Source organism: Echinops telfairi, unplaced genomic scaffold, assembly GCF_000313985.2.
Source record: "Echinops telfairi isolate 266 unplaced genomic scaffold, ASM31398v2 ScPeMD7_7425;HRSCAF=8463, whole genome shotgun sequence".
NCBI classification, from domain to species: domain Eukaryota; kingdom Metazoa; phylum Chordata; class Mammalia; order Afrosoricida; family Tenrecidae; genus Echinops; species Echinops telfairi.
The window spans coordinates 7,473,180-7,490,508 of NW_022111325.1; the positions used below are offsets into that span (position 1 = coordinate 7,473,180).

Sequence of the window (17,329 nt, forward strand, 5' to 3'; positions counted from 1 at the left end):
TAGTTTATAAATGGGTATTTTGTCATATCTTGCCCTGTCCGACGTCTCCCTTCACCCAGTTTTCGGTTGTCCGTCCCCCAGGGAGGAGGTCACACACAGTTCCATGTAATCGGTTCCCTCTTTCCTACCCTTTCTCCCTTTACTTCTTAACTAAGGGTGACTTTCCCCCCAGCCCCTGCTCTGTCTCAGGCCCGTGTCAGGCACGGAGACGACCAAGGCAAGCACCCTCCGTGACAGCCTGTTTTCCTTCCAGCTGTCCATCCACGAGCGAGAAGACAGCCCCCAGAGCCACGTGCTGGTGATGAAGGGGGCCCCGGAGCGCATCCTGGACCGCTGCTCCTCCATCCTAGTGCAGGGCAAGGAGATCCCGCTGGACAAGGAGATGCAAGACGCGTTCCAAAATGCCTACATGGAGCTGGGAGGACTGGGGGAACGTGTGCTGGGTGAGTGCCCAGAAATGGGGACAAGACGGAGGGAGGGATTGCACACCGGGGGTGGGGGCTCCAGGGCATCCTCTAGATACTCATTCTGTCTCTACCTCCTGCCAGGATTCTGTCACCTGAATCTTCCCTCTGGAAAGTTCCCTCGGGGCTTCAAATTCGACACGGATGAGGTCAACTTCCCCACGGAGAAGCTCTGCTTCGTGGGCCTCATGTCTATGATCGACCCTCCCAGGGCTGCGGTGCCAGACGCTGTGGGCAAGTGCCGAAGCGCGGGCATCAAGGTACAGGGGCCGCATCCTCCCTTTTCGCCTCCCCTGCCTCCTGCCCAAGAGGGACCAAGGTCCTTGGTGGCTTCCCTCCCACTGACCAGGATGAGTACTGCCCATGAGCAAGGAGACTGCATTCCTGCCCCCGGGAGTCTGCCCTCATCCCTTGTGCTCAGGGTGGCCCATTTCCCATGTACCCCTCCCCCTCCTGGGCACAGCAAATCTCGTCCATCTGCATTTGAGCCCTTCCCTTCTGTTCCAAGTATGGTCCGGCATGCCTAGATCAGAGACGCAGCTGCCCCGATGCTTACCAACTGCTGCCCAGCCCCTGAGCCATTTGGGATGGGCCTAACAGGCTCTGGCCTCCCCCCACTCGTTCCCCGCAGGGCCCAGTCGACTGGTGTCAGCCCTTATCGCCCTCACACACCTCTCTCAGGTTGTCCTGCCCAAGGGCAAATGCTTCTCTCGGACCATCTCCCCCTCTCCAACCACGTTCCAGACACTGGTCAAGGTGCTAGGGGTTCAACAAACAAACCAATGAGCAAAACTGCCTTCCAGCATGGACTCCCTGGAAGCTGATTTCTCATTTCTAAGATACTGCTACTCACCCTCTCCCTCAACCCACCTGGCCATCCTTTCTGTTGCCGTCCCTTGTGTTTCTGTTTTCAATGCCTCACTTCCGACCAAAGAATCCCAATTCCATCTGTTTACCTGAGGCCAGTAAGAGGGGTGCATAAGACCTAGTGCCCGACCTCCAGAGCTCCGGGTCTCCGGAGAAATGGAGACTTTTACAGGTAAACACAGCACAGTCATAAAGACTACAGCCATTGGACACCTATGATGGTAGGTAGACAGACACTATAATAATAAACACAGTTAATGGGGTTTTTTAAGCTTTTATATGAACCCAGCATTATTCTAAGCCCTTAAATCTATGTAACCTCATCTGATCTTCACAAGAATTCTGTGACATAAGCGCTCACGGTTCTCTTTCACTACATGGGGAACTGAGGCGTAAAGTAACACGCCCAAGGTCACCCAAGGAGTTGGGGCGCTAAGGTGGGCTGCTCTCTCTTGGTCCTCACCCCAGAGCGCTCGGTGCTTGGCTCATGTGCTTGTGCTGCTTCTGAGTCCCTTACCCGCTCTGTCTCTGGGGTCAAACTAACTGGGACTCGGGGCGAGTAGGTGACCTTCCCAAAATAGAACTCCCCATAAGAAGTGCACTGGGAATATGAGACCCGGTCAGCTTGACTGGAAAACCCCATGCTCTTCCTGCTCCCTCCGGCTGCCTCTGCTGGGCTTGGCATGGGCGCCCGCGTGGGCAAGCACCTCTGTGGGAGCTCAGAACAGAGAGCAGTTAATTCTGCCCCAGGGAACTGGACGGAGGTTCACCAAGGGCGTGATATTCGATCTGGGCCCTGAAGGCTGGAGACGGCGTTGTGAGGGGGGCGGGGAGGGGGAGGGGGGCACGGGAGCTGAGGGAACAGCGCGTACCCTGGCGAGGCTGGACTGCATGGGTGCCTATGTGTGCCGGTGGTGGAGGAACCCGTGGGATTGAGACTGGCAAGTTGGGCCAGGGCCACTCGGAAGGTCTTTGATTGAATGCCAGCTGGGGTCTTCTACAATCCACCGAGAAGGACAGGTGCCCCAGTGCAGATCTTGGTTTCAAAAGGACCTCTGCAGGGAGGAGGGTCTGGGTTTGGGGACGAGCTGAAGCCAGGAGGACAGGGTGAAAGGTCATTGCAATCGTTCAGGCAAGGAAGGGTGACCTGATGGAGGACAAAGACAAAGGGAGTCGAGGGACAGAGTAATGTTTGAGAACTGTTTTTGAGAACGTGGTGACCACACTGGATGTGGGAGATGGGAAGAGTCAGGAGGCAAAATGACAGAATGAACAGGGAGGAGTGTGTGTAAGGTAGGGAGTCGAAGACAGGGCTTGGTGGGCGTGGTGGGAGCGGGGTGGTGGTGTGTTCAAGGTTGACCTTCAGTTGGAAGCCTCTAGAAGGTACCCGGGGAGAGATGTTCTCAGGGAAGGTGGGATGTGGTTGAGAGCTCGAGAGAAAGCCAGGACTTGAGAGTTGTGTCTCCTTAGCGCATGGGGACCATGAAAGACTCCCTGGTATATTTTCCTAGACTTCCCAGGAGGAGCACGCAGGGCAAACGAAGAGAGAACAATGACGCCCTGGGCCGCGCCAAACGTTAGGGGCACGTGGACAAAGAGAGACTGGTGAAGGAAGGGAGAGGGCTGAGGGCACAGCTGGCATTTCCAGGGCATCATTGATTCTTCTCGACAATCTGGGAAGGTCAAAATTGTCTTCGTCACTGTGCTGAGACTCAGAGCAAATGACCTTGTCTGAGGAGCCCTGCTGGCGTAGTGGGCTACGAGGCGCAAGGCCAGCCACAGGTCAGCAGTTCAAATCTTCCAGCTGCTCTCTGGCCCCGTAAAGATTTATAGCCTCCGGAACCCACGGTGCTACTCTGTCCCTGTAGGGCTGCTTTGAGAAGTAGTAATAGTAGTGGGTCAGTGTTTAAACCTAGTTCCAAGTCTCAAGCCAGTGATTTTTCCACTCTGCGATGCTGCCACCTGGAGAAGCTTGGGAAAAACCATGAAGAAAGGGTGGAGAATTAAGAACAGAGTCCAAGTACGCCAAGGGAGGACAGAGTATCGATTCGGGGCTATCAACAAAATCAAATGTCTTGAAGGGTGTCAAGTTGGATCAGGGCTGCAACAACAACAACAATCTTTGGTTTTCCCACTGTCCATGTGGCCTTTAAGGGACAGTGCGGAGGTGGGAGTGGGAAGGGGGGCAGTGGAGCCTGAAGAGCCTTCCTTCTCAATATGTCAGGTCTGTCCCACAAACCCATCCGTGCAAGTGCTATGTTAACCTGTTCTGGTAACCTGTGCTCACAGTAGCCTCTCAGCGGGCTTCTCAGATGCCAAGCATCCCTGCCCACCCCAGCCCACCCCATCCATTCTGCAATCATATTGATGAACCTTATTAAGGCAGGAGCCACCTACCACCATCACGGCAGGATGTTGGAGGCGGAGGCAGTGATGAGCTCCCTCCGTCTCAGCCCTACTTTGTCCACTGAAACTGGACATACAGAAAATATGTTGAATGCAAAGGACACCTACTGTGTCCCAATTCTGGGTCCCTGTGATATGGAGTGAAGCATCCACCCTCCCTAAGCATGGGTTCGTCTGTACAACGAGGGAGTTGCTAAGGGTCCTTCCAGCTCTGGAGGCCGAGTACACCAAGAAACCCAGTGTCCTAAATAGTCTCCAGGGCTTCTCGCCCAGAGCACTTTCATTAGCTTGTTATTCTGTCGTGGGTGCTTTGTTCTGTAAATAAGCTTTGATCCTGTAAACACAACTTGCCATTATCTCTTCCCACACACATTCACACACACACACACACACACACACACACACACACACACACACACTTCCGTCCTTTTGACTGGCATCTCTCAGCCCCAGACATTTACCAGCAGGATGACTTTTCCCCTTTCCGCCAGGTGATCATGGTGACCGGGGATCACCCTATCACCGCCAAGGCCATTGCCAAAGGAGTGGGCATCATATCAGAGGGCAACGAGACTGTGGAGGACATCGCAGCCCGGCTCAACATCCCTGTGAGTCAAGTCAACCCCAGGTGAGGCCTTGGTGGGAGCCTGCTGCCCCGTGATCAGTCCCTGCTTCCTGAGAGACGACATTGGCGACCATCTCTGGAGCCATGGTCAGCCCGATCTCTGACCCCTAGTCCTGCGTTGGTTCTAGGCTGTGCTGATGGTTGGTCATGTAACCTTGGAAACACCACTTTACCTCGCTCAGCCTCCATGTGCTTGTTTGTTTGTTGTTTATTAACCAGAAAATCAGAACAACATCTCTGTGGTAGGGTTGCGATAGAAGTAAGGTACGTCTGAAGCAACTAGCCCAGTGCCCAGCCAACTACACTCATGGCTGAGATGATGCCGCACACGGAGATTTAATGTCCCTTCTCCAAGAAATGCAGAAGCAGGACCCTGAGCAGCCAGGGAAAGAAAGGAGGATGGAATCGATCCGGACACCCCAACCCAGCAGGGAGCCAGCAACACAGGGTGGCATGGGGGCAGCAGGGCCAGTCCGGGCACCAGGGCCACAGTTCCTCCTGCCCTTTCCCTACAGAGAGGCCAAGGCGTGCGTGGTGCACGGCTCAGACCTGAAGGACATGACTTCGGAGGAGCTGGACGACCTCCTGAAGAACCACACGGAGATCGTGTTTGCCCGGACGTCCCCGCAGCAGAAGCTGATCATCGTGGAGGGCTGCCAGAGGCAGGTGAGGAGGCGCAGGACTCTGGGGAAACTGGCAGAAACCCCGTGCCACGGCCCGGCCCTCAGCCGAGCACACGAACGCGTGGGCTCGCTCAGAAAAGACCAGAGCTGGTCTGTGGGCTTCCATCTGAGGGCTCCCGAGACTTTTCTCTCAGGCTGAGGAGGAGGAGGGAGCAAGGCCCCTAGAGCAGGCCTGTGATGCTAAAACCAGGCGGTCTGGTGCGCACGACCTCACGAGCTCTGTCCGGGCTTCCCCAGGGCGCCATCGTGGCGGTGACGGGTGACGGGGTGAACGACTCCCCCGCACTGAAGAAGGCCGACATTGGCATTGCCATGGGCATCGCCGGCTCGGACGTCTCCAAGCAGGCGGCCGACATGATCCTGCTGGACGACAACTTCGCCTCCATCGTCACGGGCGTGGAGGAGGGTGAGGGGGCCAAACGTCGGGGAGGTCCCCTGCATGGCTGAACCCCAGCACAACTGCTTCCCTTCCTTTGTGCCACAAAGAGAGAGTTAAGGATGGATCAGACACCCACAGCAGTTTGAGAAACAACAGCTGTCAAGTTGATTCCCACCCACGGGGACCTCATGGGTGTCAGGGTAGACCCAAACTCCACGGGGTTGGTAATAGCTTATTTTCTAAGGCCGATCAATCACCAGGCCTTTCTTCTGAGGTGCCTCTAGATGGGTTTGACCCTCCAACGCTTTGGTGGTGAGCAGACAAGCGTATTAACTGTTTGTACCACGCAGGGACGCCACCATCATTACAATGTTATTACAACCACTCACTGTCATCTTTTTCCTATGGGCTGGCTGGTGGTTTCAAACTGCTGACCTTATGGCTAGGAGCCCAATGTATAACCCCTACGCCACCAGAGCTAGCCTCCTTCAAACATAAAAGCTTCTCTTCTTGGGAAAGTGAGCAGCCACGTTGCAGGGGCTCAGGGTGGGGAAGGTCCCGCTAAGGCCCTGATGTCCTTGGAACCTCTCCCCCAGGCCGCCTGATCTTCGACAACCTGAAGAAATCCATCGCCTACACCCTGACCAGCAACATCCCAGAGATCACGCCCTTCCTGCTCTTCATCATCGCCAACATCCCCCTCCCTTTGGGCACCGTGACCATCCTCTGCATTGACCTGGGCACCGACATGGTGAGGGCATGGGCTGGGCAGGCACGGCAGGCAAATGCTTGGGTGCAGCGGGCGGGCATGGGAGGAGACCTGCCTCAGGGGGCTGAGTGGGCTGAGAGGAAGGGAAGACAGGCCCGGAAGCTAAAAGGGTGATGTTGATTGAATTTGTGTCAAAGAATCCGCACTGATTTTCCTTCAAATGTCCCCCTTCTCCCCTGCCCCACAGGTCCCTGCCATCTCCTTGGCCTATGAGGCCGCTGAGAGCGACATCATGAAGCGCCAACCCAGAAACCCGCAGACAGACAAGCTGGTGAACGAGCGGCTCATCAGCATGGCCTACGGACAGATCGGTGAGGCGGGGCCCTGCGCAGACGGGGAGTCCCCAGAGGGCTCTTCTCCCCGCCTCCAGAGGGATGAGTTCCAGGCAAGGGTCAGCTCCCCAAGGCTCAGGGAGTTCTCTCTGGCACGCAGGGGCTGGCCCTGTCCTGCTTCCTTCTCTGACCCAGGCCCTGCCTCTTGCCCACCACCCGCAGGGATGATCCAGGCCCTGGGCGGCTTCTTCACCTACTTTGTGATTCTGGCCGAGAATGGTTTCCTGCCGTCACGGCTGCTGGGGATCCGTCTGGACTGGGATGACCGCTCCAGGAATGACCTGGAGGACAGCTATGGACAGGAGTGGGTAAGTGGAGCCAACCGGGTGTGAGCTGGCCCTTGCTGTGTGTGCACCTGGCAGGAGCAGCCTGGCGGAGCCAGATAGACTGAGTACTGTGGGTGGAATTCGTGCCCAGGGTTTGAAACACTGCCTTTGAGACATGCGCCACGCGGGTCCTGCCCTTTCCTCTGTCACTGATGCCCCACCTCTCCTGCCCTGCCCCCAGACCTACGAGCAGCGGAAGGTGGTGGAGTTCACGTGCCACACGGCCTTCTTCGCCAGCATCGTGGTGGTGCAGTGGGCTGACCTCATCATCTGCAAGACACGCCGCAACTCCGTCTTCCAGCAGGGCATGAAGTGAGCATCCCGGCCACGCTGGGCACCTGCCTGCAGGGGCAGACAAGGCTCTGGGTGCACTCACTAATCTCTGGGGCCCCGGATGCACCTGCGTGAGGCAGCGGGGGGAGGAAAGGGAGCCTGATTTTAATTACCCAGCTACATATCTGAGTTCAGTTCCCGGCCAATGTACCCCAAGTGCAGCCACTGGCCATCTGTCAGTCGTGGTGGCTTGTTGCTGTGGCTGAGAGGTTTCCACCGGGTTCCCAGCCTCGGATGGCTAGGAAGAAAGGCCTGGTGATCTACTTCTGAAAAGCAACACACGGAAAGCCTGTGGGTCACCATGGTCCAAATAGCAACTGCCGGGAGGGTACCGAACAGGGCAGTATTTCATTCTGTTGTGCACGGGATTGCCACCAACGGAGGACAGCAGCTACCAACAACACACAATAACAGTTCCTTCCACGTTCCCCCCTTTCCCTCTTCTCTCCGGGCCCCTTTTCTTCCTTCTCTCCCCATCTCGGACTCTAGTGTCACCAGGCCCCACCCATTGCCCCAGGTCTCTGTGCTCACTGCAGTCAGTGTTTCCCTGGAGGGTGCATATGCTGGAACAATCCCTGGGGGGCAGCAGGGGGCGGGGATTGCAAAAGCTCATACCTACGCTTTATCCTGTAGTACAGAAGGTTTTCATTGCCAATAGGGCACTGAGTGATTTTTTCTTTTTCTTTTTTTTTTCCTGAAGAGGAGGAGGCAGGTCAAATAAGCTTGGGGACGTATGCGGTACGTCACACTGGCCCTGGGGTGGTGCAGCTGGCTGCTCGGGGGCTGGGAGTTGCTCAGGGTGAAGACAGTAGATTTTTACAGAGGACGTTACCGTGTGTCGTAGCCACATGGCTTCACCTCACAGTCTCTCTAGCATGTCCTTGTTGTCAGGTGCCATCAAGTGGGGCTCTTACCGGCCCCATGCACAACAGAACGAAACCCTGCCTGGCCCTGCGCCGGTCTCCCAATTGCTCCGTGTGAGCCATGGTTGCCGTCCCTGTGTCTGTCCACCCACTTCATCCAGGCGTCCTCTTTTCCGCCGACCTTCTGCTTTACCAAGCACAATGCCCTTTTCCAGGGCTGTTACTATTTTCATTTCGTGGATAAGAGGCCCACAGAGGCTACAGGACATGCCTGAGGTCACTCAGCTGGTAAACGTCTGTCTCCAAAGCCTGAAGCCTTGGCGGCTTGCCCACCACAGAGCCTGGCACCTGCTAGGTAATTCAGGACCGGAGCAGGAATGGGGGTTGGATGCTGAAGATATCGACATCATCCTTGTTCTTTTTATTTTCTTCTGTGGTAAGCCATTGTGAATTTTCTCACAACGTCGTTGTTAGGAAACAAACAACAGCCAAAAAAGCCAAGCTGACTCCCTGCCATCCAGTCAATGCTAACAGTGACCCTGCGGGACAAAGCAGGAGAACCCCCGGAGTTTCTGAGACTCATCTTTCTCCCTCGGAGTACCTGGTGGTTTCGAACTGCCAAGCTCTCGGATCCCATCCCACAGTGTAACCACTTCACCACCAGGGCTCCTTACTCGTTAGGAAAAGAAGGGGGAAGTTTGCCAAAACCTTGGTGAAGTTAATAGCATTGAAGAGCCTGGAGGGGAAAGTCTCCGTTGTTACAGAAAATTAGCACGAAGCAGATTCCAGTTAGATAAGAATAGTAAAAGGGAAAGTGCAGTGAGAAGCAAAATTTTAAAAAGCTGAGTCCACGGAAATGAGGCGCAGTGCTGGGGTGCAGGGCTTACTGTGAGCCACATGAGCGGGGTCGTGCCAGACTGGTTAAGCCCAGCTACAGAGATGGGAACAGGAACGAGGCAGAATGAAAGTCGGCCCAGAGAAGGGAGCCCTGGTCCTCGGCCCTCACCTGGCAGGCCAGCCCGTGTGCCGGGGTGCTCGGAGATGCTCCTGCCTCATTCCAGAAAGTTGTATGGAAACAAAGCCTTTGCCGATGAGCAGGCTCCAGGGCTTATAAAACCGTCAAGATTCTTAGATAGCAGCAAGAACCTATCCGGAGGCAGGGAGATCGCTCCCTAACTCACAATTCTGTTTTTGGATATGTGTTTCAAACGAACTTTAAGTGGGGAACTAGATTCATTGCTTGTTTTAAAATGTGGCCTTTATAGACAAAAAAAATAACCGGCATCCTTAGTGAGTGAAAGGAGCCCTGGGGGCGCTGTCTGGCCAGGGTGGGGCCGTTAACCACAAGGCTGGCAGTTCAATCCCACCAGCCTCTTCATGGGAGAGCAAGGAGGCTAACTGTTCCCATAAAGATTTACAGCCTTGGAAACCCCATCAGTTGGAACTGACATGATGGCAGTGGGTTTGATTTGGTTGGGCTAGTGAATGGAAAGTTTGGGACCCACAGAGTCGAGTCATAAACAGAGGCGATATACACACACATAAGGTGATCAAGTATTTCCCAAGGTCAAGTGCTTTCCACGGTAAGCTCCTGTAATTCTCCCTGCAGCCCTGTGAGAACAAGGTTTCAATCTTCATTTTAAAGAGAACAGGTGTGAGGCTCTGAGAGGGAAAGAAAGAAATATTTCTTAAAGCCAAGAGGTGGTCTTGGCTAAGTGGCAGGGTAACCCAAAGCTGTTAAGACCCCACCTGAGTCCAGAAATGGTCCTCATAGCCGTATTCTGTGCTGCTTTTCAATTCTGATATGTTGTGCTTGGAGCCCTGGTGTCAACATGTTCAGGTGTTGGGCTGCAATCGCAAGGTCGACACTTTGAAACCATCAGCAGCTCCTTGGGAGAAAGCCAGGGCTTTCTACTCCTGAAGAGTTATAGTCTCAGAAAGAAACCCACAGGGGCAGTTTACCCTGCCATAAAGGGTTGCTATGAGTTGGCATCAACTCAGTGGTGGGGAAGGTGGTTGTTGTTGTTTGAATGTTGTGGTTGGTTCCTATTGAGTTGATGTCAACTCATGGTGAGCAGAGAACTGTGCCCCACAGGTTTTCCACGGCTGGGGCCTTCTGGGAACAGATCACCCAGCCTGTCCTCTGAAGCACTTTTGGGTGGGTTCAAACCACCAACCTTCCAGCTCGCGGGGGAGGACTGACCCTTCTGTGCCACCCAGGGATCCCATTCTGATGTCGTGCACATGTCTTAAGCCTGTCCTGTGCAGCGAACAAGCGTTCTCTTCTTTACTGAGTAGACACCGTGAAAGAGGCCATGGGAGTCACTGGACCAGTGGAAGACACACCTGCCCTGCCCTGAGGATGCTTTCAAGCATCCTCTCAGAGAGTGTGCATACCATACGTTTGCACACCACATGCCTGGAGCCACAGCAAGATTGTGAGCTGCTCGAGGGCAGGCTCGGTGTGGGCAGACCAGAGCGCCGTGCATCTCCAGCTCAGAGTACAACACTCAACACCTAAGGACATTTTTTCGATCAAAAGGCACATGTGTTATAGACAACACTTGAGCAGGGTGGTAAAATCTGTAAGCAGAAAGAGAAAGTCTGTCTCCGGTGACGTGTGCATGAGAAGAGGATGTGTGACAAGGATGTGGGAAGAGATCCTGGATGAACCTTCCTTGGCTTCTCTTCCCCTCCCAGGGGTCGGCCCTGGGTCACTCCTCCCCTCCCCCACCTCTGCCTCCGAGGTGGAAACCGACAGTCCTTGTCAGTTCTGACTCTTGGCAAGTCCTTGTCAGTTCTGACTCTTGGCAATCCCTCGTGTGCTCCCTAGGGGTTTCCAGAAGTGGGGCTGCCAGGAGTCCGTTGCCAGGCCTTTCTTCCATGGTGCCACGGTGGCTCTGGGTGGGCTTGAAACACTGAACTCTGCACACAGGATGCTACTCCTTCCTCTCCTTGCCTTTCCAGGAACAAGATCCTGATATTTGGGCTCCTGGAGGAGACCGCGCTGGCTGCCTTTCTGTCTTACTGCCCAGGCATGGGGGTTGCCCTCCGCATGTACCCGCTCAAGTGAGTGTCGCTCTGCAGAGGGGGCCCGACGGAGCACTGGGCATGTGATCCCTTTTCTAGGGTCCCGCCCCGCCCCGTTCTTTTGAATTCTACCCCATGATGACACTCCCCTCCCCTGTCTCCTTCAGGGTCACTTGGTGGTTCTGTGCCTTCCCCTACAGTCTCCTCATCTTCATCTACGATGAAGTCCGGAAGCTCATCCTACGGCGATATCCTGGTGGTAAGCGCTTCGGCATCCACCCCGAGCCCCGAGCCCGCGCCCTCTGACAGCCATCCCTTCCAGGCTCCAGAGCCAAACACCCCTCCCGGTGCTAATCTTTGCGCCTGGCCTTCCTGCCCCTTTCCACTCAAACGCCAAGTGCCCCTCACTCACAGTGGCCCTCCAAAGACCTCTGCCTTCCACCTCAGAAGGACAGGACATCAGGGTGAGAAGTCCCCCGGAGGTCACCTCGCCCAAGCCCACACTTCCAGACAAAGAGGCTCCGGTGAGGTTCTCCGCCCAGTGAAGAAAAGAACGGAGACCAGAACCCAAGTCTCCTGGTTCCCAGTCGGCAACCAACATGTGTTTGGCTGGATTGGGTTTCCACAGGCTTTTTTTAAACATCACGTATGAATAGTTGGAGACAGGTGGCCTCTCCTCCAAACACAGGACATAGATATCATTTGGCTTGGCCTGCACAATAGTTGGGGGACCGCCTCCCAATTGGCCCAGCACTTAAAGCTGGGGAGCGATCACATAAAGTCTGAATTTCTGACTACTCAAAAGAGCTGTCAAATCCCATGCCACACTTTCCTGCAGAGCAACAATGCATAGGCATTAGTCCCTGTAGACATGTATTTGCTACCTGATAGCCCTCCCCCCCTTACTAGTCTAAGCTATGCCCCATTCCCTGTGAGAAATACCGTGTCTCCCCTAAGTGCAGGGCTGCCCTTTTTCCTGCTAATCGATATGGCCCCAGGTCCTGGCGCTCATTCCCTCTCCTTCTTACCTTCCTAAAGCTGCTTCATGCACCCCCCTGCATGGGCTTCTTGTTCCACAGTCACCCCTAGGACCGTTGTCTCGCCCCTCCTTCTAAACTCCCCTCCCCCATCTCTCCACAGGCTGGGTGGAGAAGGAGACGTACTACTGAGCCCATCGGAAGGAGAACCAAGCATGGGGAAGGCGGGGTGCCCTGGAGGGGTTGCAGGAATGGTGATGGGGGGGATGGGCGAGACCAGGCACTATTGATGGGAAGGATTTGGGGAGAGAGAAAGCAGGAACTCAGCCGGCAGGTTGCGGGGGAGTGGGATGATTGCCCCATAGGTCCAATTATCAACAGTCAGATTAGACACTACATGTTAGGATCCCCAGCCTAGACCCTGCCCACCCATCCCCATGGTGTTATGAAATTGAGGATCACTCCAGCCCTTCCGGTTCCTTATCCCTTCACCCCTACCTCCTACTAGAACAAATGGGCATCCAAAGGCCAGGCCCCGTGGACACCAGCAGAAGGGAAGCCCTCTGAGATCCCTCTCTCTCCAGCCACACTCCACCTCCCACTTCCACCCCTTGTGTGCTTCCTGCCCAACTCGGTCCTCGAACTGCTTTCCCCAGAGACCTTGACACCACAAAGGGTCCCTCCTGGTGAGTGCCCGAGACTAGAAAGGGGGGCTCCTGGGAGAGGCCAGGTGAGTCCTCCAGTCAAGAGAAGAGAGCTCTCTAAGAGGGATAGCTGCCTGTGTCCTTCCCTGGCGCTGCCCCACCAGCCCGGGAAAAGAGTTCCTGGCTATTGGTTGGAATTGGTGTGGGAAAATTTCCAGAACCTTCTGGCATTCCAGGGACGTGCAGAATCAGCTTAAGCCATAAACGTGGTCAAAATCTGGGGGCAACAAGTCGGGAGACATTGTGAGGAGACTTGCCCTTGACCTCTCAGATGGCAGGGCTGTTTCTCCCAGACGAATTCCCATCGGGACACTGGGTGCAGGTGCGCTGGAATGGGGAGTTGGGGGTATGTCTCTCCAAGGGACGCTGGTCCTTGCCTTGCCCCTTCTACACCTGGCCCTTTTGCCCCACAGGCAGCTCTGCCCTTTCATTCGCTAGGCCTTGCCTCAAAGGCACTGGGAATGTCCGGTAGAGGCCCAGCTGTGCATGCAAGTGAGAAGGGGAGGCCCACGGAAAGTGCCAGACCTCAGGCAGAAGGGAAGGAAGCAGGAAAGACAAACACGAGGTCGGCCCATCTGTAGAGCCCCCAGAGCAATGATTGTATCGCACTGGGATCTTACTTTAGCAGATGCTCCTTGAAAGAAGTGAGTCATTGCCAAGGGCTTGGAAATTTTCATGGGAAGCCGTACTGATTTGGACCCAATTAATTTGATATCGTGGACCGGACAGCGTTTATCTTTCTCCTTACAGTCCATGAAAAGGACCTTTGTTCAGCCAATTAAAGACCTAACCCATATTGCTAGGGGTGGCATCCTTAGTCAACCTAAAACAAATCCTCTCCGGGCACCTTAGGGATATCCATTTAGAAGTAGAAAACGCAAGAGCTAATCGTCGTCCGTCTTTATGTATTTGGTAAAGAAGCAGCTACAGGACTTTTACGCGGTGATGTTTTGTAAGACATTAGTTTGGGGCACAGCGTATGTACTTGAACATAATAAAGTTGCAATTCTTTATGGACAAAAGAAATCCCTCACGTCATTCAGCCGTCCGGAAGTCTAGAACGCCTATCCCTCGCCCTGGTTGTGCTGTGTTAAAACGGGTGCTGCGGCAGGTCGTGGCTTCTAGAAGTCAGTCCTTGGAGCAGCACACAGAGGGCAGGTGGGAGGGTCAGCAGGGGTGGGTGATGTTGGTGGAGAAACAGAGCGTGAAGCTAGGTGGCAACAGTGACCTCGAAGTAAAAATACTAGAGGGTTTCTTCCTCACAGCTGAGCCCATGAGGCTCTAATAGAGAGAAGGTTTGGTTCAGGACAAGCAGGGGCCTGTGAGTCTCTCTGTGGGGACATCTTCAGGGTCGGTTCTACTTTCCGGACACAATCAGACCACCAGCAAGCTGAGAGGACAGGGAAGATGAGGCTGGGTGGGACAAGAGGCCGTGACCGCCAAGACCGAGAGTCCATACTGCAGGACGAGCCCTGCCAACCAGCAGTGCTGTGCTGCTCGGTGGCTGCGGGGCACAGGGTAGGAAGGCAAGGCGGTCCTTGAGCTTTACCTCCATCGAGGGAGTCCCCAGACGGGACAACGAGTTACGGGCTCAATGACGGGCTGAAATCTGGTGGTCGGTCGAACCCACCTCAGAATACAGGCCCCAGCGATCTGCTCCCTAAAAGCCATAGTTTGAAAACCCAATGAAATACTTTTTCTCTCCACTCATGGGATCGCCACGAGTTCAAATAGACTTCATGGCAACTCTAACGGTGACTTTGACAGCATCCTGGATGGTGTGTGATGTGCAATAGGGAGAAGGATGTGTGTGTGTTTGGGATGGGGGGGATTCAGGGGTGGCTGTACCTCTTCCAGGGGTCTCCGAGAATGGGAGAGAGGAAGACACCCACTCTTAACCCTGTGTAAGGATCTTGGAGTGTCCGTCAGAAGCTAGCGTGTGCCTAAGCCACATCTTGATCACTTCATTACAATTCTTAGCGTGTGTGTGTGTGTGTGTGTGTGTGTGTGTGTGTGTGTGTGTCTCAAGGGGTGGTAGGAGTGTTACCTGCAGCAGCATCAGTACTGAGTGGTCACGTGGTGCCGTGACTATGTTAAACGGGCTGCATTCTTGGTTTCTGTGTGCTGCAAGTCAACACAGACCCCAAGCAACCCTTGGGGCAGAGTAGAAGTGTCCTTCCCACAGGGCTTCCTAGACCGTGGTCTTCATGGGAGCAGATCGGCAGATCTTTCTTCCCGGGAAGCTGCTGGGTGGGTTTGACCAATCCAACTGTCAGACTCAGGAGGGCTTACCCACTGGGCCCCCAGGGATCCTATAGTGTGATCTCCGTCATCCCACCTCAGGGCCCTCAGTCCCCTGCCTGGCTTCCTCGTGTCATTTCAAGCTCTCTCCTGAAACGATAACGCCTCAGAAAGGCCTTCCCAGAACACCCCAATAAAACAACATCCTGGTATCTCTGCCCCCCGTTGTCTTTGTTTTTATTGATCAATACTTGTTATTATCTGAAATTCTGTGTGTGTGTGAGAGAGAGAGAGAGCCATCCATGGAATACCTGACCTGCGTGGTGCAGTGAACGAATGCTCTCAGCCAGCTGTGAACCAAGAGGTGGAGACTGGAATCCATGCAGGGGGGCCTTGGAAGAAGCCTGGCCATCGGTTTCTGAAAGTCAGCCATTGCCATCTCTGCGGAGCTCAGCTCTGCTCCGATAGCCGTGGCCTGCAGCCCCCTCAGCGCCTAACTGGTGGTGGTGGCTGGCACACACATTGAAAACGGCTTTGCACGTCAGGCGCCCTCCTCCTCCACCAGAGTAAGTTCCATGAAGAGCCTCCAGTTTGAAGGGCTCTTCCCATGAAGGGCTTTTATTCACCATGATTCTCCTCGGCACCTAAGAGCAATGCCTGAGACACAGCAGGTAACACGTAAACATTTGTTGAATGGAAGCATCCTTGTCACAAAGGCCTTCTGTTTTCATCTCCAACTAACAGATGACAAGAGGGAGGCACTCGATGCTCTCCTTAGGTCTGCAAAGTTTCAAAGGTCGTAACTATCAGCAGCAGGATTCACACCTAGCTCAGCCTGGCTCCAACCAGCCCTCTTCACCACCTGCTCTGTTCGTCTGTAAGTGGCTGGAGCAGAAAACACTGTGGGCAAGGGAAAGCCAGCCAGTCCAGCGGCTCAGGGAACGGAGAGGCTGTACAGCAGACATCTCAGCAGAAGAGGCTGAGCAGACCGGTGGGACTAGGACCAGGAAGAGCAGGAGAGCTGGAAGCCGCAGAGAAAAGGTTGAGAACAAAAAGGTAGGAAGAGGTTCGAGAATTGGCTAGAGGATCCTAACCAAAAAAGGGATAGGACCTTAGCACTGGATGAAATAAAAGTTCAACGTTAATGCCAGCCTCTGACGCAGACAGAAATGCATCTGGGGCGTTTTCCTTCGCAGTCACAGGACAGGAAATTTGGTGATCCATCAAAGAGAGATGACAAACTAAAGATATGTCATACTAAGACTGTGGCCTGAAATAGAAACAAAAATAGTTAGATCAATATCAAAGGAAGACATTTAATCCAGAATGAGCCTTTCAAAAAAAGTCCTTGACCGGAGTGAATTCGGTGGAGAATTTTTCTCAGATCCTCAAAGAACATTACTGACGTGAGCCTCTATAAGAATGCTGTACGCTGCCCAGCCTATTTGAGGAGATACATGAGTATCAATTTGAATAGTGAAGCTATATAATTAATTAACTGATTAGACTCTAATAGTGGAACACCAAGACCGTATATAACAAAGCAAATTAGCAGGAGACACACAAAGGATTACTGGGGAAGCCATTCCATAGACACTGAGAAAGCAATCAGAAAGATTCAAAATCCATTCCTGATTCAAATATAGGAAAATGCAGTCACGTTCCGAGAACAGAGGAAAGGAAGTAATCATTGTAGAAAACTAATAATAGCAAACTGTAACAAAAACAATACCAATGAAAATTGAAATCTTAGGTGGGAAGTTTATATTTTTTAAAAACTAAGTTAAAAAAAGAAATAAATAAAAAGACCAACTGGAAGTAAAACTTTTTTTAACTAGAGGATATGACTAAGTACCTAAGAATTCCAAGGAAGTCAACCAAAAAAAAAATAATAATAATAATAATAGAAAAAAGCTATACAAATTCCTGGAGGCAACAATTTAAAATTGCAGGATAACAAAATATCATACAACTGTAGTCTTAAATATTAGTGAGACAGAAAACACGACACAAAGAGTTTCTATTTGCAAATAGAAATAAAACAAATTACACTTAAGATTCAATGTGTAACATTTTCTTTAAAGAAAACAGGGGTGGGGGGAAGTACAATGAAAAGAATAAGGCCCCAGAAGAATTTATTTCAGAGGACAGAACTGATTCTGCAGCTCCAGGAGAGGGACATGTCTGCTCAGAGCACACTGGAGCAAATGAAGGGGGAGGAGGAGAGAGTGGAGCACATCCTGGCCCACCAGGCCTTAAGGACTATGTTCCCGATTAGAGCAGCCAATCCACAGAGAGAACCACATGGCCGGCCCCACTATGAGACATGA

The 17,329-nt window shown here is 53.4% G+C and overlaps 1 protein-coding gene across 1 annotated transcript in view; it reads left to right on the forward strand.

Moving 5' to 3' along the window:
- The window catches only part of ATP1A2 (ATPase Na+/K+ transporting subunit alpha 2), a 29,061-nt gene extending 15,277 nt beyond the window's left edge, over positions 1-13,784 (forward strand). The window contains exons 12-23 of the mRNA XM_004716501.3: positions 254-443; positions 549-724; positions 4,229-4,365; positions 4,878-5,028; positions 5,283-5,451; positions 6,021-6,175; positions 6,381-6,504; positions 6,688-6,833; positions 7,033-7,163; positions 11,015-11,116; positions 11,245-11,336; positions 12,218-13,784. Coding sequence (XP_004716558.1) covers positions 254-443; positions 549-724; positions 4,229-4,365; positions 4,878-5,028; positions 5,283-5,451; positions 6,021-6,175; positions 6,381-6,504; positions 6,688-6,833; positions 7,033-7,163; positions 11,015-11,116; positions 11,245-11,336; positions 12,218-12,246 — 1,602 coding nt within the window. The 3' untranslated portion in view covers positions 12,247-13,784. The remainder of the gene's footprint in view (positions 1-253; positions 444-548; positions 725-4,228; positions 4,366-4,877; positions 5,029-5,282; positions 5,452-6,020; positions 6,176-6,380; positions 6,505-6,687; positions 6,834-7,032; positions 7,164-11,014; positions 11,117-11,244; positions 11,337-12,217) is intronic.
- The last annotated feature ends 3,545 nt before the right edge of the window (positions 13,785-17,329 follow it).